We start from the raw sequence: 21,508 nt of genomic DNA on the forward strand, positions 1-21,508 counted from the left end.
CACGAGGTATGTCTTTTCCTTTGGAAGATTTAAGTGTATTTTTTGTGGTCATTGTGAGGAATCAAGGGACCACTTCTTTTTTGGTTGTTTGGTGGTTAGAAATATTTGGAGAGAAATAGCGTTTTGGGTGGGTAAAGGGGCTTTTTTAGAAGAAGGGTGTTTATTAAATTTTTTGGATTGGCATCGTTTCTTTGATAGTCAAAAGGTTTTGGATAGAAAATTGGATATAGTTTGGTTAGCTTCAACTTGGTGTCTTTGGTTGGTTAGAAACGGTGTGTGCTTCCGCAAGGAGGCGTGGAGTGTGAATAACATCGTTTGAAATATCAAGACTTTAGTTTGGAGATGGTCTTTTTGTGGAAAAATTACCCATCCCAATTACTCTTTTTACGAGTTTTGTAAGGATCCGGTGTATTTTCTCTAGTAATGTAATTGGTTGGTAATTTTTTCTTTTTTAGGGCGCATTATCGCCTTTGTAAATGGGTTGGAGAACCCTTAGTTCTCCTATTAATGAATTCTTGCTTTCTAAAAAAAACCTTTTAATAGTAGTTCCACCTAATGTTACTGATATTACATTTTAAATGAAAAGCGTGAACTTATATGAAACATAAATTCTTGAGGCATAATGTCTAATTACCTTTTTCATATTGATGAAATGACTTGAAATTCTTCTTACAAAATAAAAATAAAAAAACATCACAGTTCCACTGCTCCTCACAGTCAATTAACACATAGTCCTTCAAGAAACAAAGTGCTAAAGGTATTCATTACATGTTTATTTAAAACAAGACCAATTTCAACTTCACCATCACCATCACCGCTATCTCCAAAACCAATTGATAAATCTTTATCTATGGACACTAACTCCACCTTTTCTGGCCTTCCATAACCAAAATTATTCTTATAAGCACCTAGTTTATTAGACCCAGCAACACCAAAAGTTTCATATCCTTCATTATTTAAAGTTCTATATTTATCAAACAAATCAAAAATACTTTCTTCAAAAATTCCCTTTTTATTTATCATCTTTATTTTCTCATAAATACACTTCGCAACTACAAAGACACCATCTTCGTTTATGAAATCAATTGGTTGTGTATTAATGAAACTAGCCAATACACAGTTACCAAAATAGTTATTTGGTAATGGAGTTTCCAACCTTGCTCTACAATCTATTGCAAAAGCAAAAGCAAACTTTTCTTTCTCTTGTTCAACTTCATGAATAGATTTTGCTATACAAACAAGTGAATGAGCACAAGTGAGAGTAAATGATGATAAAGTTTGTGGCTTTGATTCATTTGGATTGAATATTTCCCATTTGGATAGCACATCTTGCTTGATTTTATCCAAATCTGCACGTGTGAGCTTGAACGTAGCACGAAGAGAGTCTTCGAGTTTTGGTTCATAAGGAAAAATCTTTAGGCTTCTTTCATTTCCTTTTTCACTTGGGAATATCTTGGATAAGATCTTGATTAAGTTATTTTCATTTGTGCCTATGATGATATCTGTGTTGAATAAAGGCTCTAACTCTGGCAACAAAGTTGGTGTTTCAAGTCCAATTATTTTGTTGCATAGATAAGCCCAAGCTTTAATGAACATGGATAAAGATTTTCCGTCAAAAACACCATGGTGTGCAGTGATTCCTATGCTGAAACCACAATTTGGGAAAAAAGTGATCTGGAGTGAAATGATAGACGCAAACTGATAGGAAGATAATCCTACCAAGTCTATAGAACTAGGGTTTTAACAATAAAGAAGAAAGACATTAAAAATAAGCTAAAAAGTAGAGATAAAAATAACTTTGATTTCTTTGATTCCTTCTCACTTTCTCAATAAGAGTACATATATAGTGATAACAATAGTGGGTAGTAAAATAAAGGCCCAATAACTAAAAGACCAACTAAATAATATCCAGGACAAGCCCAACTAACATAGACTATTTTAAATAACTTAAAGCTCAATTTCATACTCTATCATTACCAACCCCTTCAAAAACAACCTTGTCCTCAAGGTTGTACAACCCAATTGCTGAATCAAGTTTTCTTTTTCCTCTCCTGGATCCCACTGTTTAGACTGATTCCTAATAATAGCAAAATTCTCAGCACTAACAAGAACCCCACTTGGACCATCAGCACCACCAGGAACAGTAACAAACAATTTAGCATTTCTCAGTAGAGCCTCAACCTGCTGAAAAAAAAGGCTGAGCAAAGAAGATAGATAATCAGACTGCTTTTCAGGTGGGACATCTTCCATTCCAATCAATAACCCAATTGCCTCAAAAATGTGGCTACTATCTTCTGACCTTGATAGCTCTTCTGTTGTGTAATTCCTAGTAGTGAACCGAGCAACAATATCAGGTAGGCTATGCAAAATCACCGCAATGAAAGGCACCAACTTCACCTTCAGCAATTTCACAAGCCTTGGATACATTCCAATTATTGTAAGTGCCCAATCAAAGTATTCCGATGATATGGTAGAATGAAGAATGGTATCTCCATTGTTTTTTCTTAAAATTGAGTTATCATCTTTGTTCTGATGTCGACCATGAAGACAAAGGAAAGCATCTCTATTGCCGTGAACAGCAGCCAAGAAAAGAAGAGTTTCGCCTTCGAAATTTCGGTACGAAATGAGGGTAGGATCTCGTTTGGCAATGTTGTTGCAAATGTCTCCATTAGGATCAAGGAAATTGTCCCTTTCATTCTCTAAATCATACGAGTCGACGTAAATAGCTGTATTCGCCGGATTATGGATGGTGCTATATGGTTTATCATCAATCAACAAAGTATTAGAAGCAGAATAGGATGGATATTGATTCCACGCAAATTGTAATTCTTTCAGAAAAAGAGGCTTTTGAGCGTTCTCCATAGATTTATACTCACTCTTTTTACAGTGATTTTGATCCCAAACAAATAGCAGCTTATCTACTAAATCTTCTCCTATAGCACATGCTGAAGCACCAACCACATTCTTCTTCACAGTCCAAACAGCACTAGGTGCAACAGATTTGTAAGGATGCTCAGCACAATTTAAATTCTCTAGTTGAAAACATACAGTACCCAAAGTGTTAAAACCCTTCTTGGAGCATGCCAAAACCAATGGATGTAAAAAAGTAAATGGGCAGAACAAGTCATTAGCTTCTTGATTGGAATCTTCATAAGCAGACTCATATTCATGGAGAGTACCAAATGCCTTTTTTAAATTCCCCAAAGATGCAAGGTCATATATCTTTCCAAGATAAGATTCTGGATCTGGTACCTTCTGTTTATACAATGCGCGGTCCAAAACAACTTGTGTTGCTCCTAGCAGCTCATAATTATAGGTTCGACCCGCGGTCAACAAAGCTGACACAACTAAACCTTCATCTACAGAATGCAACACAGGAGGTCTTGCACTTTCACCCTTAACAATCCATCGGGCAATAAACTCCCGGCCATAATAGGATAACTTGCTATTCTTCTCTCGAATTGCAACTTCAACTAAGTTATCATCACTTTGAGTAACCATTACTGTTCCTCCTTGCCCAAATATATGTTTCCTGCTGAAATTGCTTGTGAAACTCCTTAAAACCAGTATTGAATTGGCCATTTGAATATCTCCCATCTCACTGGTGGGTACAAAGTGACCTTCATAGACCTGCCGCCACTGTGAAATAACTAGTTGAAACATTGACTCATGCAATGATGCCTCAAGTGGGCTACATATTTTAGCACTGGAATCTGAAGCTTCGACATCATTATCATTATCTTTTGAAAACATTGCAAAGATAACCTCATTTGCAGTGTCCCGCACAACTTTATTTAGTGCATCACCCTTCAAAGGATCCGACTGTCCCTTGTAGTGCAATAATTGACGAATTGCGATTGCTGCAGAATCAAATTTCACAATATCGGTTTTGTTGTTAGTCGTAGAACCGGTAGGGTCGTGCAACTCCAATGAGATTGAGTGTGGATTATCATTTGTTTCCACGCCACAATTCTGAACCTCAAGATATTCCTCGCCTTCTTCTATTTCTGTTTGTGCATTGATCTGACCTGGGGGTTCAAAACTTGATTCTACTGCCGGTGAAGGTGTAAATTCTTGAGAAGTCAAAGGGACTTTTGGTGATAATGTTGCAGAAAAATCACAATGTATAGATTCTGTCCCGGCGCTATTATATGAGCCTGCTGAGGCATGCAACTCAACTGGAGGTTCAGGAGGTCGTGGAAGTTTCGCTATGGTATTCAAAGTGAAACCTTGCTGCATCACGTTGTCACTAAAACTCTCATGATCAATTGAACAAGCAGTAGAGTATCCATCACAATCTACTCTAATTTGAAGACCTTGTCCATCCACAATCCTTTCCTCGTCATTCTCAGCTTCAATAGAAACAATGGAACCAGTATCTTCCAACGCAAGCTCATCAGAAACATAGAGAGGTATTTTATCAAACACCTCATATGCATTATGTTCTAAAACATCATTAAACAACAATACCTCCGCGTCGGTCTCATGCGAGTGGAAAACAGGTGTTGTTGTTGCAGTCGTAGATGATGTTCCTCCAAACGGTGTCGTGTAAGACGCCAATCCAAATGGAGTCGAAGAAGTCGAGGACGACGACGGTGCCTTAAACAGTGTTGAAGAAGCCGAGGTAGGTGCTCCAGATGGCAAAGAATCCGTTGACGATGCTCCAAACGATGAAGATCGGAACATAGAGGAAGTCGCGGTGAAAGAAGACGACCCTGTTGAAAACGTGAAAGCGAGCTCTCTGGAGTGGATATTGAGGGGTGAGAGGTTCTTTAGTTTATGTTGTTTTTGTTTCGTTTTCTTAAAAGAGAAGTGAGACTTTTTCAGATCCAGAGGTACTGTGCATTGGAATGGGTTTTGAGATTTTTTTTGAGATCTTTTCTTAAAACAAGGATGAGACACTTGTAAATGCTTCTCAAAATATTTTTTAAATGTGTGATAGGTTTTTGTTGGTTGCAGTGGTTGATGATTGTCGCGGGTCAAAAAATCATCGCCACGAAATTATAACAAACAGAGTCGCCACCAAATTTTATTTATTCCAATGGGAATGGGAAAATTTTGATAAAACCCACAAATGAAATGAAATGGACAAAGATGGCTTTCGCAACCAAATTTGGGTTCGGGAGTCGGTTAAGTAAGGGGAAGGTATTAGCACCCCTTACCTCCATCGTACTCGATGGGACCCATTTAGTTATTCTTGTGATCGATTGTTAGCTCATTATTTACTTGCGTTCTAATTATTATATGGACAAGAAAGAAACAGGACTTGGGTTTTTTATTATTATGCTCGCCAAGACATTTGAGTCTTGTGCCTACGTATTCCCTTGTGCAATGGGAAAGTCAGAGCGTTCGTAGTTCGGGGCTACGAAATTATATTTTTTATTTAGTGTGCTCGCTAAGACGTTTGAGTCTTATGCCTACATATCTTCAATGGAAGAATCAGAGCGAATGTAGTTCGGAACTACGGATTTGTTGGTGGATTTTAATGGGTCTAATCGCACTTGGGCGGGAAGACGAGTTCTTGAATGAAGTTCACACTTTGGCGAGATTTGCGCTTGGGCAAAGAAAAGATGAGTTTGAAATAAGTGTTTTATGAAAAGGTGGAATTCAAGTACGTAAACAATGGCTTAACGGCCATCGCCTAAAATACTTGAAAGAGCATTTGCTAAATTGAGCTTGACGAAGTTTTTAATGGGATACAAGCATTCAAACAAAGGCTTAACGGCCATCGCCTAAATGCTTGAAAGAGCTGTAACACCCCAATTCTACCCGATAATTATACGGAAAATCAGAGTATAAAATTCAAGAAAACATACAATTGAGATGTCACATATTCGTCATTCAAAAACATTTACGGCTTAATTTCCTTCACATAGATACATAGCACAGAAATTTAAAACGACAATTAAATCATTACTCAAATTCATTTTGTTCAAATTAAATGTTTAACTCGCAGCGGAATCATCAAACTTCATAAATATTCAAATCAAGTCGTAGCATCTTTGCACGGTAACTTTAAGTTACAATTTAAACCAAAACCACATAAAAATTCAGCAAAAGAAATAATAATTAAAACAATCGTTTTATCCCCCCGAGTGCTACGTATCAGAGCGACCACCGACTCAACTCACAACGTCTAAATCTTCATCAAAGCTATCACCTGCACGTTATCAGTATAAAGGTAACGGCGAAACAAAAGAAAGGGGTGAGATATCAAAGAATATAAACAGGGTGATGATAAACAGTATATTCAGGTTCAAACTATAATAATTATCGCTTTGCGGTATAATCGTTACCGTCTAGTTTACTTCGCTGTTTCAATCAACAACACAAGTCACAATATCTAACATAAGATCATATTCAAAGTTCACAACAAGTCACAAAAATTCACGCATCCAAAAACACATAACATCATAATCACACAAATGAAATGTGACTCTAACAAATGCACATGCATGTGGTACCCAGGGCTTCAGCCCTCATCGCCAATTGCCAGATAATAGAGGCATCAAAACAGGCATAAGCCTTCGTCGCTGTTTGCCAATCTAGGCCGTCGCTAAAACATGCAAATCATGAGACACTGATGAAATGCAATAAATCACAAACATCGCAAAACAACGTCGCGAGGCATACGCCTATATCACAAATGTTACCGATCATTAGGGTAACTCAACGTCGCTTTATTTTCTGCATTTCGCAGTAATCATAAAATCATAACATCGCATCGTCACTGGCCATGGGCCTATAACTTAATGTCACCACATCACCACAAATCCACAGCAACATAAATCAATACAATTATTTCACGGCAGTTCACAAAAATAGCGGCATCACAATATCGCAATACATTATCGCAACAAATCATCGACAACAAATAGACACAATTAAGCTAGCGGCAGCTCATATATTTTCAGCAAGTGTTCAAAAGTACTCTACTCACAACTCTTACCTATAAGGATAACTCTTATGAACCTAATTGGCTAATGGTCTGACTCAAATAATAATAAAACAACTCTAAATAATCAAAAACCTTCAATTTTAAATTTACAATTCATCAGGTTTAACTCTAAACATCTCGAAAGCAACTCTGACAACCCTATTGACAACTCAAATAAAATTGAAAATCACTTAAGTTAGCCAAATAATTCCAATATTATCTCTTACTCAAAATTCCTAAAAATATTATTATTATTATTATTATTATTATTATTATTATTATTATTATTATTATTATTATTATTATTATTATTAAACAAGTAATTTAATTTTATGCTCCAATACCTATGGTTTCTAAACATATAAGCCTAATATATGTTTTATTTTATAAACATTATCATGCTACAGTACCCATTCAAATTTTTATACACAAATATATGATGTAACGTCTTGTTATACCAACCACAAATATATGCCGTTATAATGTGTGTATATATATCTTCGACCGATGCATATGTACAGCAATATATAATTCATAACAAAGTCATATATTATATCAATATATAATATGACTACTAATTTCTTTTCCAATACATGTAGCCTCATAATACAAAACGGGAATATACAGGGACGCCCACCACTTGCTCCTAGGCGCCCGCCCCACCTTCAGAAGCCTCCCGTCATCAAATTTTCTTTTTCTTGATCTTATTCCTCTACACTCAATTTTTACCCAGAATTCGTTCAAGGTTTTCCAAGATGTTGTGAAAAACGATACCAATAACAAAGTATAATAGGGAATTATAGGGGAGAAGAAGAACACAATAATTGGTTATAACCGTTATTCTTTTACTTTCTCTTAAAACAAGATTACAAGTTTACAAGAATAACAAATAACCTCTCTCACCTTAAATTAGGATTTGCAGCTTAGCAATGATGAGAGACTAGTATGCTATTTATAATAAAACCTAACATACTAACTAATGGGCTTTTTCAGCAAGGCCCATTACACAAGCCAACTTAATAAACAAGCTAACTTAACAAATTAGGGTTTAAACACTAAAACCTAATTTAACATGCTAACAACCCTAGCATCTTCGACATCTGCATGCTAGACCCATCTTCGACTACAGCATACACACTTCGACACCAGCATGTGAACAATCCTTCGACTTCATGCTTAACTCTGTCGAACTGTCGAACCAAGAAGCTACCCTTCGACAATACTAGAGTTCGATCCAATATCTCACACAAGAATTATCATCCTTCATTACAGGTTCATCGATTAATTTATCCGAACAAATTTCATCACACAAAATCACGGACAATACAATTAATTAAATATATTTAACATAGTTGTAACAACTCACATTTCAATTTTTCCAGAAAATTCAATACAGCAAACTCACAATTACACAAACGCATAGATAAAAATTATAGTCCCAAAACCCCACATACGGTTCATCATATCCCCATTTATAAAGCAAGAACCCCACCCTTACCTTGTATTCGGAGTCCGCTCTACAACTTTCGGTCGAATTCTAATTTTCGGCTTCGCGTAATCCTTCCGGTTTCTCCTTCCCGACACAACTCTCGTATCTCTTTTCCAACCACCGAGCTTCCAAACCCTTGTTTAGTTTCTCTACGTACAGCAACAAAACCTATTTCTTTTTTTCTTTTATTCCACTTAACTTATAATAATAATATTATTATTATTATTAATCCATTGGGCCTAATACTCATACCTTCTTATTTCTATTTCACCCACCACCGACAAACCCAACTACATTAATTAAATAATGTCCAATGATAATAATATTACTTCTAATATTATTTCTCTGATTAAACCGACTACATACTCGACTATCACTTCCACTGTACCCAAGCAACATATCCCTCCAATTTATTTTCTTAGAAAAATACCGGTAAATCCAACTTCGACTAAATTCCGATAAATAAATCCTTAATAATTTAATTAAATAAATAATTAAATTCGGGGCGTTACAACTCTCCCCCACTTAGAATATTTTCGTCCTCGAAAATCCATGAAACACAACCCCTCTCGACGTCACATCCCGCTTCAGCTGCGTCACTCTGATCACCTATCTTAATTCACCGTCCTCATCAAAGTTCCCATCAACTTATACGGTTCGCAAGCTTCAACCAAGTTTTAGACTTTCTTTAGGATCCATCACTTTGAACATCATTAAGATAGCAAGATACGTACATAACATCCAATACAATTCCGTCTATTATTAACAAGAGATTAAGGATGATCAAGTCCTCAATTTGTCAATAGATATCCGACAATCATAATGGAGTATAACCATCATTACTAACTACAACAGTGTTTCTTTAAACTTATACTTACTAAAAGTACCATACTTCAACAATTTCCAAAATCATCCGAACACGCTAACACCAACGTCTTGCAGCTACATACTACTACACATCCTGTGATAATATAAAAAATCAAAATTCCTTTATACTTTCATCAACACTTCTTATCCTTGAGATCCTATTCTTCGCATTCTCAACTACTTCAATAACTCTTATAATTACTTACTAATAATCCAAAACATGATCTACAACAATTCGTCACTTACTCATTGTTCCTTCGTCAACAGCTTACACAGTAGCTACTCGAATAACAATTTCATAGTCTATTAACAACACTGAATATTATAGCTTCCTAAAATCCATCTTATAACAATTATTCTTTTTCCAAGACACTCCAACTTGTTCGACAACCAAAATCCTAAATCCATGATACCTTCGAATTCAGGAAACAACAAAGCTTCAACATCACTTGCACTGTCGCCAACAACAGTTCACCAACATCCTACAATTGAATATATCCGAGAAGCACCGCTTCTCCACCACTTAGCTTCAAACCCACACCTGCAACAACCAACTAGGAAACAACAAGTACCGACAGTGTTTCACGCACTTGTCGCGCACAGAGGAATAAACAACATTAGACAACACTGGCCGGACAGATCGACCTGCTCTGATACCACTAATGTAACACCCCAATTCTACCCGATAATTATACGGAAAATCAGAGTATAAAATTCAAGAAAACATACAATTGAGATGTCACATATTCGTCATTCAAAAACATTTACGGCTTAATTTCCTTCACATAGATACATAGCACAGAAATTTAAAACGACAATTAAATCATTACTCAAATTCATTTTGTTCAAATTAAATGTTTAACTCGCAGCGGAATCATCAAACTTCATAAATATTCAAATCAAGTCGTAGCATCTTTGCACGGTAACTTTAAGTTACAATTTAAACCAAAACCACATAAAAATTCAGCAAAAGAAATAATAATTAAAACAATCGTTTTATCCCCCCGAGTGCTACGTATCAGAGCGACCACCGACTCAACTCACAACGTCTAAATCTTCATCAAAGCTATCACCTGCACGTTATCAGTATAAAGGTAACGGCGAAACAAAAGAAAGGGGTGAGATATCAAAGAATATAAACAGGGTGATGATAAACAGTATATTCAGGTTCAAACTATAATAATTATCGCTTTGCGGTATAATCGTTACCGTCTAGTTTACTTCGCTGTTTCAATCAACAACACAAGTCACAATATCTAACATAAGATCATATTCAAAGTTCACAACAAGTCACAAAAATTCACGCATCCAAAAACACATAACATCATAATCACACAAATGAAATGCGACTCTAACAAATGCACATGCATGTGGTACCCAGGGCTTCAGCCCCCATCGCCAATTGCCAGATAATAGAGGCATCAAAACAGGCATAAGCCTTCGTCGCTGTTTGCCAATCTAGGTCGTCGCTAAAACATGCAAATCATGAGACACTGATGAAATGCAATAAATCACAAACATCGCAAAACAACGTCGCGAGGCATACGCCTATATCACAAATGTTACCGATCATTAGGGTAACTCAACGTCGCTTTATTTTCTGCATTTCGCAGTAATCATAAAATCATAACATCGCATCGTCACTGGCCATGGGCCTATAACTTAATGTCACCACATCACCACAAATCCACAGCAACATAAATCAATACAATTATTTCACGGCAGTTCACAAAAATAGCGGCATCACAATATCGCAATACATTATCGCAACAAATCATCGACAACAAATAGACACAATTAAGCTAGCGGCAGCTCATATATTTTCAGCAAGTGTTCAAAAGTACTCTACTCACAACTCTTACCTATAAGGATAACTCTTATGAACCTAATTGGCTAATGGTCTGACTCAAATAATAATAAAACAACTCTAAATAATCAAAAACCTTCAATTTTAAATTTACAATTCATCAGGTTTAACTCTAAACATCTCGAAAGCAACTCTGACAACCCTATTGACAACTCAAATAAAATTGAAAATCACTTAAGTTAGCCAAATAATTCCAATATTATCTCTTACTCAAAATTCCTAAAAATATTATTATTATTATTATTATTATTATTATTATTATTATTATTATTATTATTAAACAAGTAATTTAATTTTATGCTCCAATACCTATGGTTTCTAAACATATAAGCCTAATATATGTTTTATTTTATAAACATTATCATGCTACAGTACCCATTCAAATTTTTATACACAAATATATGATGTAACGTCTTGTTATACCAACCACAAATATATGCCGTTATAATGTGTGTATATATATCTTCGACCGATGCATATGTACAGCAATATATAATTCATAACAAAGTCATATATTATATCAATATATAATATGACTACTAATTTCTTTTCCAATACATGTAGCCTCATAATACAAAACGGGAATATACAGGGACGCCCACCACATGCTCCTAGGCGCCCACCCCACCTTCAGAAGCCTCCCGTCATCAAATTTTCTTTTTCTTGATCTTATTCCTCTACACTCAATTTTTACCCAGAATTCGTTCAAGGTTTTCCAAGAATTATCATCCTTCATTACAGGTTCATCGATTAATTTATCCGAACAAATTTCATCACACAAAATCACGGACAATACAATTAATTAAATATATTTAACATAGTTGTAACAACTCACATTTCAATTTTTCCAGAAAATTCAATACAGCAAACTCACAATTACACAAACGCATAGATAAAAATTATAGTCCCAAAACCCCACATACGGTTCATCATATCCCCATTTATAAAGCAAGAACCCCACCCTTACCTTGTATTCGGAGTCCGCTCTACAACTTTCGGTCGAATTCTAATTTTCGGCTTCGCGTAATCCTTCCGGTTTCTCCTTCCCGACACAACTCTCGTATCTCTTTTCCAACCACCGAGCTTCCAAACCCTTGTTTAGTTTCTCTACGTACAGCAACAAAACCTATTTCTTTTTTTCTTTTATTCCACTTAACTTATAATAATAATATTATTATTATTATTATTAATCCATTGGGCCTAATACTCATACCTTCTTATTTCTATTTCACCCACCACCGACAAACCCAACTACATTAATTAAATAATGTCCAATGATAATAATATTACTTCTAATATTATTTCTCTGATTAAACCGACTACATACTCGACTATCACTTCCACTGTACCCAAGCAACATATCCCTCCAATTTATTTTCTTAGAAAAATACCGGTAAATCCAACTTCGACTAAATTCTGATAAATAAATCCTTAATAATTTAATTAAATAAATAATTAAATTCGGGGCGTTACAAGAGCAACTTGTACAAGTACGTACAAACCCCTCTTGGGTGGCGAAAGAGATTGAAACGACTTGAGTTTTGAGAAGTCCTTAATGAAATCTAAACATTCAAACAAAGGCTTAACGACCATCGCCTAAATGTTTTAGAACAACTTGTACAAGTACGTACAAACCCTTCTAATTTCATCCATTGTGGACTCAACTCAATTCGATTGTAAAAAGCATATTGATTGAAAAAAAGAAATTGGTATTGACCAATATTTGTTTATGAAAAGAAAGTTTTAGTGAGTTGAAATCGTTTACTTTTAGTGTTTTGTTGAAAGATGAGACAAATCAAATTTTTAGGGTTTTTTAATGGAATCAAAGCATTCAAACAAAAGCTTAACGGCCATCGCCTAAATGCTTTAGAGCAACTTGTACAAGTACGTACAAACCCCTCTTGATTCATCCATTATAAACCAAATTCAGTTTGATTATATAAAAATTAAAAAAAAAAAAGCATTTTGTAGAGAAAGGTGAGACGAATCGAATTTCAAGGATCTTTAATGGAATATAAGCATTTAAACAAAAGCTTAACGGCCATCGCCTAAATGCTTTAGAGCAACTTGTACAAGTACGTACAAACCCCTCTTGATTCATCCATTATCGACTAAACTCAATTCGATTATTAAAAAGTTTTTTTTTTTGAAGTTTGTTTTATTAAGAGAAGTGGGAAAAAAGTGCTTGGTGTTGACCAAGGTTTATTAATATTGTTTTGAATGAAAGACATTAGTACGAGATCAAGCATACGAGCATACAAGAATATGGTAAGTAATTTTTGCAACAATTCTAACAAGATTGTATCTAAAAGATGAACAACTTGAAGAAAATAAAATCTTTTTGATATTTTGAAAATATTTGAAAGAAATCCTAATCAAACATCTAAGAGAAAATATTTTTGTATTTTTTATGAAAATTTTCTAATTGAAAGAAGATTTCATGCTAAAAACTATTTTAGTAGATTCTTGGTATATTTAAGGAAGAAAAAGAACATTTAGTCTTTTTTTTCAAATTATCTAAAAAAAACAAACAAAACTTAGTAAGAAAAGCATTGGGCCAAGGGGGTGTTATTGGCAAAGTAGTGTATGGCCCATGGAAATAAAATAAAAACTAAATATAACAAATAAAACCAGTTGGGTCGGACCGGTCTGAACCGGATCCAGAAACATCACAAACGGGTTCAAAGAACCCTAAAAGCAAAACATTGTGCCTCCTCCTTCAACGTTTTCTCTCGCTAATGCTATTTTTTCTGAAGAAAACAACTTGCAGTAACTAATCTCGCCCATCTCTCATTCAAATCTCTCGATTTTGTATCACTCGATTCATTCTCTCTGATTTCGCTCTCAATCTCGCTCGCGACTACTCTTACTTCTCACTCGATGAATCAACAAACAGCCATTGATAACACGTCAAATAGAACCCTAAACCCCAATATTAAACCCATGTGATCTCGTGTTTACAGCAATAATCAAATACAACAAGAAGGAAATTGGAATTGAAAGCATAAATTGAAAATAAAGCAGAAAAAGATTATGAACCCAGGTATGTTCTGTACTTTTTGATCCTCTTCTTCTCAGCACTGAGATTCCGTTCTTGTTGTCTCCTTCTTCTGAAACTACTGTTGCTGTTTGCTTGTTGTTGTTGTTTTCTGAGTTTGTATGTGTGTTGAGTAATGTGAGCTTGTCAGAGGCTGAAGGTTTGTGAGGGTTGTGTGAAGGTTGATGCAGGGAGTTGATGTTTGGTGAGGGTGATTGTGAGTGATGACAGTGAATTTGAGAGGGTTACGGTTTTGAGGCTGAGTGTGTTTGAAGCTCTGAGTTGTGACGAAATACCAAAGGTTTTATGTGATGAGCTATGAGAGTTTGTGAGGTTGGGAAGATGAGTACAAATGGAGGTTGCGAGGGTTTTGTACGTGAGGTTGCTGTGACTGAGTTCGTGGCTGCCTCTAGGTTTTTTTTCCGCCCCCCTTTGCTCTGTTTCTATGGCTTGTTTATATAGAAGGAAATTAGGGTTTTGGTGAGAATTTGGGGGGAAAACTTGGAAGTTTTGAACAATTTTGGTAATCTGTTTCATTTGCTTTTCATGATGCAGGTTTGTGTGGCTATTTCAGTGCAAGGACAGCAGAAGTTTGTATTGTTGCTGCAGGGATAATGGTGATGTGCAAAGCTTCAAATTTGGAGCATAGTGAATTGTGAAGAACACCAAAGAAAAACTCACGTTTTCGTTTTCTGTACTGTAACCGTTATTGCACAATTTAAATGGACTCACTTATTATTTATGCATACAAAAAAATGCTAATTATTTACTGTTGTAACAAAAGAAAGAAAATGGTGTAGTGACTATTATGAAAGTTATTATTATTATCATCTCTAAGATTCAATGCAAAATCAAATGAAACATTAATGGGGCAAATTTTGATTAAGTAACTAATATGAATTTCACTAATAACAAAACTAATTATTTAATCAAAACTTTAATTAAGAAAAAGTGCACAACTAAAAATGCAAACAAATGACGCAAATGCTCATGCAAAATTTGCAAATGAGGTCAAATAAATTCTAAAAAAGTCAATGTTTCGATTTTCTAAAGTGAGCGATGCAAAAATGATGACCAAATATGACCAATATGCAAAATGCAACTTTTGAATGCAAATGGATGGTATAAATGATGACGTATGCATGCTTATGACTAGATAATGCAGACTAAACCTAATGTATGAGATTGGGGGACAAAATTGGGGTATGACAATGATGATTATTGTAGTAGAATGGATAATGAAATGATGAATATGAGTTAGGTGGTGGTGGATATGAGGTAGGTGTATGAGGTGAATATCCATGATTTAGATAAAATTTTGGTGATGAAGATCCATGAGTGTAGTAAGGTGTAAAGAGTTCCCATGGGAATGATGGAAATGAAGGTGTTGGTGTGGGTGTGGAATAGGTTGGAGGAATGCTCCATTGATGAGATGAAGGTGTATGATAAGCATAATCCATAGGAGGATTAGAGTACATGGATGAAAGCACCAATTGATAGGAAGATAATCCTACCAAGTCTATAGAACTAGGGTTTTAACAATAAAGAAGAAAGACATTAAAAATAAGCTAAAAAGTAGAGATAAAAATAACTTTGATTTCTTTGATTCCTTCTCACTTTCTCAATAAGAGTACATATATAGTGATAACAATAGTGGGTAGTAAAATAAAGGCCCAATAACTAAAAGACCAACTAAATAATATCCAGGACAAGCCCAACTAACATAGACTATTTTAAATAACTTAAAGCTCAATTTCATACTCTATCACAAACGAATCTGATGATTCCAAGTGAGGTATAAAAGAACGAGACAAAGAAGCTTCATGGGGTGAGTTTCCGATGACATGATTGAAATCGGCATCAGATTCTACAATGTGTAATGAAACTCCAATATCATCATCACTCGGATCGAATTGAATGAATGGTTTTGAAGAATCAGAAGGCCAAACGATTTTACCAGCTAACGGGAGAAAATGTTGGAGGGTTAAAGAGAGTGAAGATTTGAGATTTGGAACAATTTCTTGAAAGAAAAAAGAAGGGTGAGAGTGTGGATCATGGAGTGTGTAAAAATAGATTCGCTCTGCAGGATGAAACCTTAGCCAAATTATGTCGAAGAAAGTGAGAGGAGTTGTTGTTGTTGTTTGGGTAGATGATGATGGAGGAACAACTTTGATGTGTTCATGGATTTTAATGTTGTTTTTGTTGGAAGCCATGGAAAACTCGTAGTTACTGATTTCTTTGTAGAGAAAGTGTTGCAACACTATATATATATATATATATATATATATATATATATATATATATATATATATATATATATATATATATATATATATATATATATATATATATATATATATATATATATAAAAGCAAATGCAGAATTAATTTATATTTTAGAGAAAGTGTTGCAACACGTTCCAAATATTTGAATGATAAAGTCATAGTTTGGCAGATGCACGTTCCATGTTTATGAAGAGAAAGTTGAAAAATGTGATCTATCAATAATCTATACATGTGTTACCAAGAAAACAGGCAAATGCACGTTCCATTTTTATTTTAGAGAAAGTGTTGCAACACGTTATAAACATTTTATTTCATAGATTCATAAGCCAGCTCCATGTTCATATATCTTTCATATTGATCAGAATCTTTCCTAATAGAAAGCGCTTCTGTTTATTTTTACATCACTATGCTATAAAAGACCTACGGCAACGCTTTATTGGGCTTTAAAAGCGCTTAAAAGGGCTGTTGTAGGTGGCGCTGCTATAGATTTTAGCAGCGCTTTTGGTTTAGACAAAAGAGCTGGCGCAGGTAGGCCTAAGACAACGTTTTTTCTTAAAAAGAGCTTTCATATATTGGTATAAGGCAGCGCCTTTTCTAAAAAAGCGCTTTCATATATAGGCCTACGGCAGTCCTTTTTCTAAAAAAATGCTTTCGTAGGTGTTTATAATAAACCTATTATTTATATAATTTCTAATATTTTGACATATCTCAAATTCTCACTAATATTTTGAGAAATACATTTATTATATTAAACAAATAAAAATTTTAAAAAAATACATTTAATATGAAACATTTTATGAACAGAATCTATAAGTATTGCATATATTTATTATCAAAATACAAATAAAACATCATTAATTTTATAAGTGCTCTAGAAGCTGAGTTTACAATCAAATTCTCAAAACACAAAATACAATATATATATATATATATATATATATATATATATATATATATATATATATATATATATATATATATATATATATATATATATATATATATATATATATATATTGATTTGCTCCCTAAGAAAACTAGTTCTCTCCAGCCGAACGTGACTCCTCGATGGCCATAATTGACTTTCCAACAATGCACAAATTAACTTCTAATTTATCTTCAATTGTCCACGCACGCTAAAAAATTACCTGATGGGCTCTATTAGCAAAATGCACACCATGTAGCAGAATTTCTTAACATGACTAGCTTCTATATGCTCCGCTCAGACCTACCACAACGAGGAACTGAATTAGCCCCTCCCACCAGTAGTAAATCTATCATATCTATAGTTCATAAATAGAATCTTTCTCAGTTTGTCGTAATAATCTTACTTGTCTAATAGACTTGCCACCCTTTTCAAACTAGCTACACATGGAATGTCAGGGTCATCCTTGTAAGACGAAATCTCTTGTTCCAACATTCTAAGCTCATGATACTCAATTGCAGCCTCACGCATCGCATCAGCTTTCTTCTCAGGCCACTTAAAATGCTTCTTCAAGACAACACACTCATCAGCCAACACAATATAGGACCATAACAAGGTACTCAGAAACCATTTTTGTTCTATGTGCACTGTAACACCCCTTTTATACCCTAAAATAAATAAGCATATAATCAGAGAATAAGCATGCATATAATTCAAAAGGGCGTCACATCGACGTTTTCAAAAACTAAAAGCTTTTAAAAAAGTGACAGCATTTATCTACAATATACAATACACCTGGTCATTTTAAATAACACCTAAACATTTAATTACAATTCACACAGAATATGCATTCACAGCGGAAAATACTAAAATACTCATGTATTTCATAAAATGATTCATGTCCCATACCATGAATCATATCTCAATAATCATCTCAACATAAAATAAACCATAATCAGAATATTTGGCTTAAAAGCCTCTCAACAACAAGTAGCCAAATAAACAGATTCTCAAGTCATAGCATAATACATAACCAAATAGAAACATGAGTTCAACACGACTAGTCTACCCAGTGTTACATGACCAGAGCATCGACTCACTACCTAATCTCCAACAAACACGAAAGAATCTCCGACTAGATCACACACGAGCTACTAAACTTCAGAACCTGCATGTCGCCAAACAAGGGTAACATTAAAACAGAAGGGTGAGAATACGAATCGTTATGAAGAAAGTATAATAAGATACAATGGTTAAATCAACAATTCAAGTAATTAATCACACTATGTATAACCATGTAGATAATAATAATCAATCTATATTTCACATGTTATCAAGTATACAACAAGTATAAAGAGTATAATATTTCAATTCCAACATTATATTCTCAATTATGCACACAACCATAAGTATCACCTATTCACACATTTAATCAAATATGTATTCAAACATCACTCATTTCGATTATCAAGCTCATACACATATCACAACTACATCAACTTCACATATTCAATTATCGCATAATTCTAATGTGACTCAATGCAAGATATGTGACGCTATGCATGTGGTACCGCAATGTGAACCCAACGTTTCACCGCTTTTCGATTCAATTTCTAGAATCCAAGCCACGCTTCCGATTAGGACAAGACCAAAGCCACCACGTATGTTTCCAATTAAGGATCAACATATTCTTCGTCTATTTCCATTCAAGGATCACCGTCTATTACCATGTGAACCCACAGTTTCACCGCTTCCACAATAAAGCTGACTATGCCATGAATGAATGTACAATTACCAACCAACTATGCAATTAAGATCATCTCATCAATCTTAACTTACCGCATACCCATAATAATTCAACTCTATGAATTATATATCAAATTGTACACAACATTCACTACACATTGATATCAATCCACATAATAGAAACAATATTCAATTGTGATTCACAAAATACAATTAACACTAGTAAATCATACTATCTCATGTTAATTCATATTGCCAACAAAATATAATAATATACTTCCAAACCAAGTATCAATTCATTAGTATTGGCCAAAATACAATTACGATCAAACTTTCCAAAATACCGTAAGTTACCGACAAACAAATAATCAATTCAATATCTATTATATTCCAATCAATTATACTTATTGAAATTAATTTAACTATTAAGTAAATCAACTAATTGATAAATACACTTCATTAGTTCCAATTTACTATTTCATTTTCTATTACAAAACCAACATTTTAATATAAAAGATATTCAAATCCACACTATTTCGGTCGGTTCGTTAATAGCACAATTTCAATAAAATAACACTACCACGTTAATCTCCTAATTAAACTTAACTCCCCCGTAAATTTTTATCAAATTCCGGACAACTAATTATACCGTTTAATTCAGCTATTTCGGTCAAAAGGGACTGTTTTGAATTACATTTGTTCTATAATTTCTACTGTTTCACAATTTCATTATCCTATTGTTTCAATTATGTAAATCTTCTTATAATTATGCTTCATAACACTTTAAATGGAAACCCAAATAATTATATCTAAGTCAAAACCTCTAAAACTAATTATACTTAATTATACTAAATCATTATTATTATTATAAACTAATGAAATAATATATATTAGAAAACTTCAATATATTAGAAAACTTGAATATATACACTCAGTAAGGTAGTAAAATAATGTATGTATATGTCAATAAATTGAAACTGGTTTATCACGCTACAGTATAAAACGCTATACTCCACTTCACTAACAGCATCGCTACAGTACCGTTTTATATACACTTAATCTATTTTTTTGGCTACAATATGAAAAGGAGTATATGGAACTTAGGGAAGGAGTTTGTATAACACTTGCATAAACTATCACATTTCCATTTAATTCCAACTAAATATCAACTAATAGCTTAAATAGGTTTTCAAGTTTTCACAAATTAATCTATTTTAATTTAACACTAAATGCATCTAACCGATTAATTCCAAACAAAATTAACCATCACATATTCAAGAGTTACTCATCAAAACCTAACAATGTCAAAACCATAAAAATTAGGGATTTCAACCTAAACATGTTTCTACCCATTGACTCAATCATACTAACCCATATAATAATAATAATAATAAGGATTCTCCCCCTTACCTCTTCTATGTCTCGTCCAAACCCTAGCTCCCCTTTGTTCTTCCCCTTTTCTCTTTTTCTTTTCTATGCCTCTTTTCTTCTCTACTCGTGGAAAATAAAAAGAAATAAAGAGGAATGTTGTACCTCACTTCCTAACCCTTACCAACTACACAATATGGGCCTAATTATAACACTCCCTGTTTACTTCTAACTTCCACAAATAAGCCCAATATAATATAATCTATTTATTATTTCTATTTTATCTACTAAATTAAATAACACCAATAATTAAATAGACACAAATATACACACCAAGTTAATTAATATAATCAATTATTATACTATCTAACAATCAATTAATTAATTAACACACCAAATAAAGTCAAATAAAATAGTAAAATAAATATTGATAAAATCCTCTAATAACTCAATGTCTCATATTTCCGGTCAAATCTTAATTACTCGGAAAATTCCCAAAACACTAAATATTAACCCATTAATATTTCTAATACTAAAAATATTAAAATTTTCGATTAAATATTGATCCGCTATCCCGAACTAGTACCGACTAAATCATCCCAGAACGCGAAAATTTCAATAAACATCATAAATGACTAAATTATGCAAATAATTATTAAAAATACCAAATAATAAAATTACTAATATAATTAATAAAAATATTAATAAAAATCGGGATGTTACAACTCTCCCCCACCTAGAATATTTTCGTCCTCGAAAATTCAATCGACACAACCATTTCGACACCGAAGCCACACTTACTCTCTCCCGATTCATACCAATACAAAACGTTCCACATTTTCAACTATACAAGCTTCCAAGGATGCCACTCCAATACTCGAATGGAATACCATGCAAACACACAGTTCTCTCGATCTCAAACTTAGCAAGTCTCTCCATCCGATAATCCATCCTCACTGGAATAAAATAAGTGCATCTCGTCAACC

At 34.0% G+C, this 21,508-nt stretch overlaps 1 protein-coding gene across 1 annotated transcript; it reads right to left on the minus strand.

Annotated features, from left to right (window-relative positions):
- Window positions 1-717: 717 nt before the first annotated feature.
- On the minus strand, window positions 718-16,413 carry LOC131611225 (malonyl-CoA:anthocyanidin 5-O-glucoside-6''-O-malonyltransferase-like). Its single transcript, XM_058883314.1, has 2 exons — window positions 15,967-16,413; window positions 718-1,698 (listed from the first exon to the last, which is right to left on the minus strand). The coding sequence occupies exons 1-2, from the start codon at window positions 16,408-16,410 to the stop codon at window positions 718-720; spliced, it is 1,425 nt and encodes a 474-aa protein (XP_058739297.1). The 5' UTR covers window positions 16,411-16,413.
- Window positions 16,414-21,508: the final 5,095 nt, after the last annotated feature.

The sequence above is a fragment of the Vicia villosa genome, linkage group LG6 (genome assembly GCF_029867415.1).
Source record: "Vicia villosa cultivar HV-30 ecotype Madison, WI linkage group LG6, Vvil1.0, whole genome shotgun sequence".
Taxonomy (NCBI): Eukaryota; Viridiplantae; Streptophyta; class Magnoliopsida; order Fabales; family Fabaceae; genus Vicia; species Vicia villosa.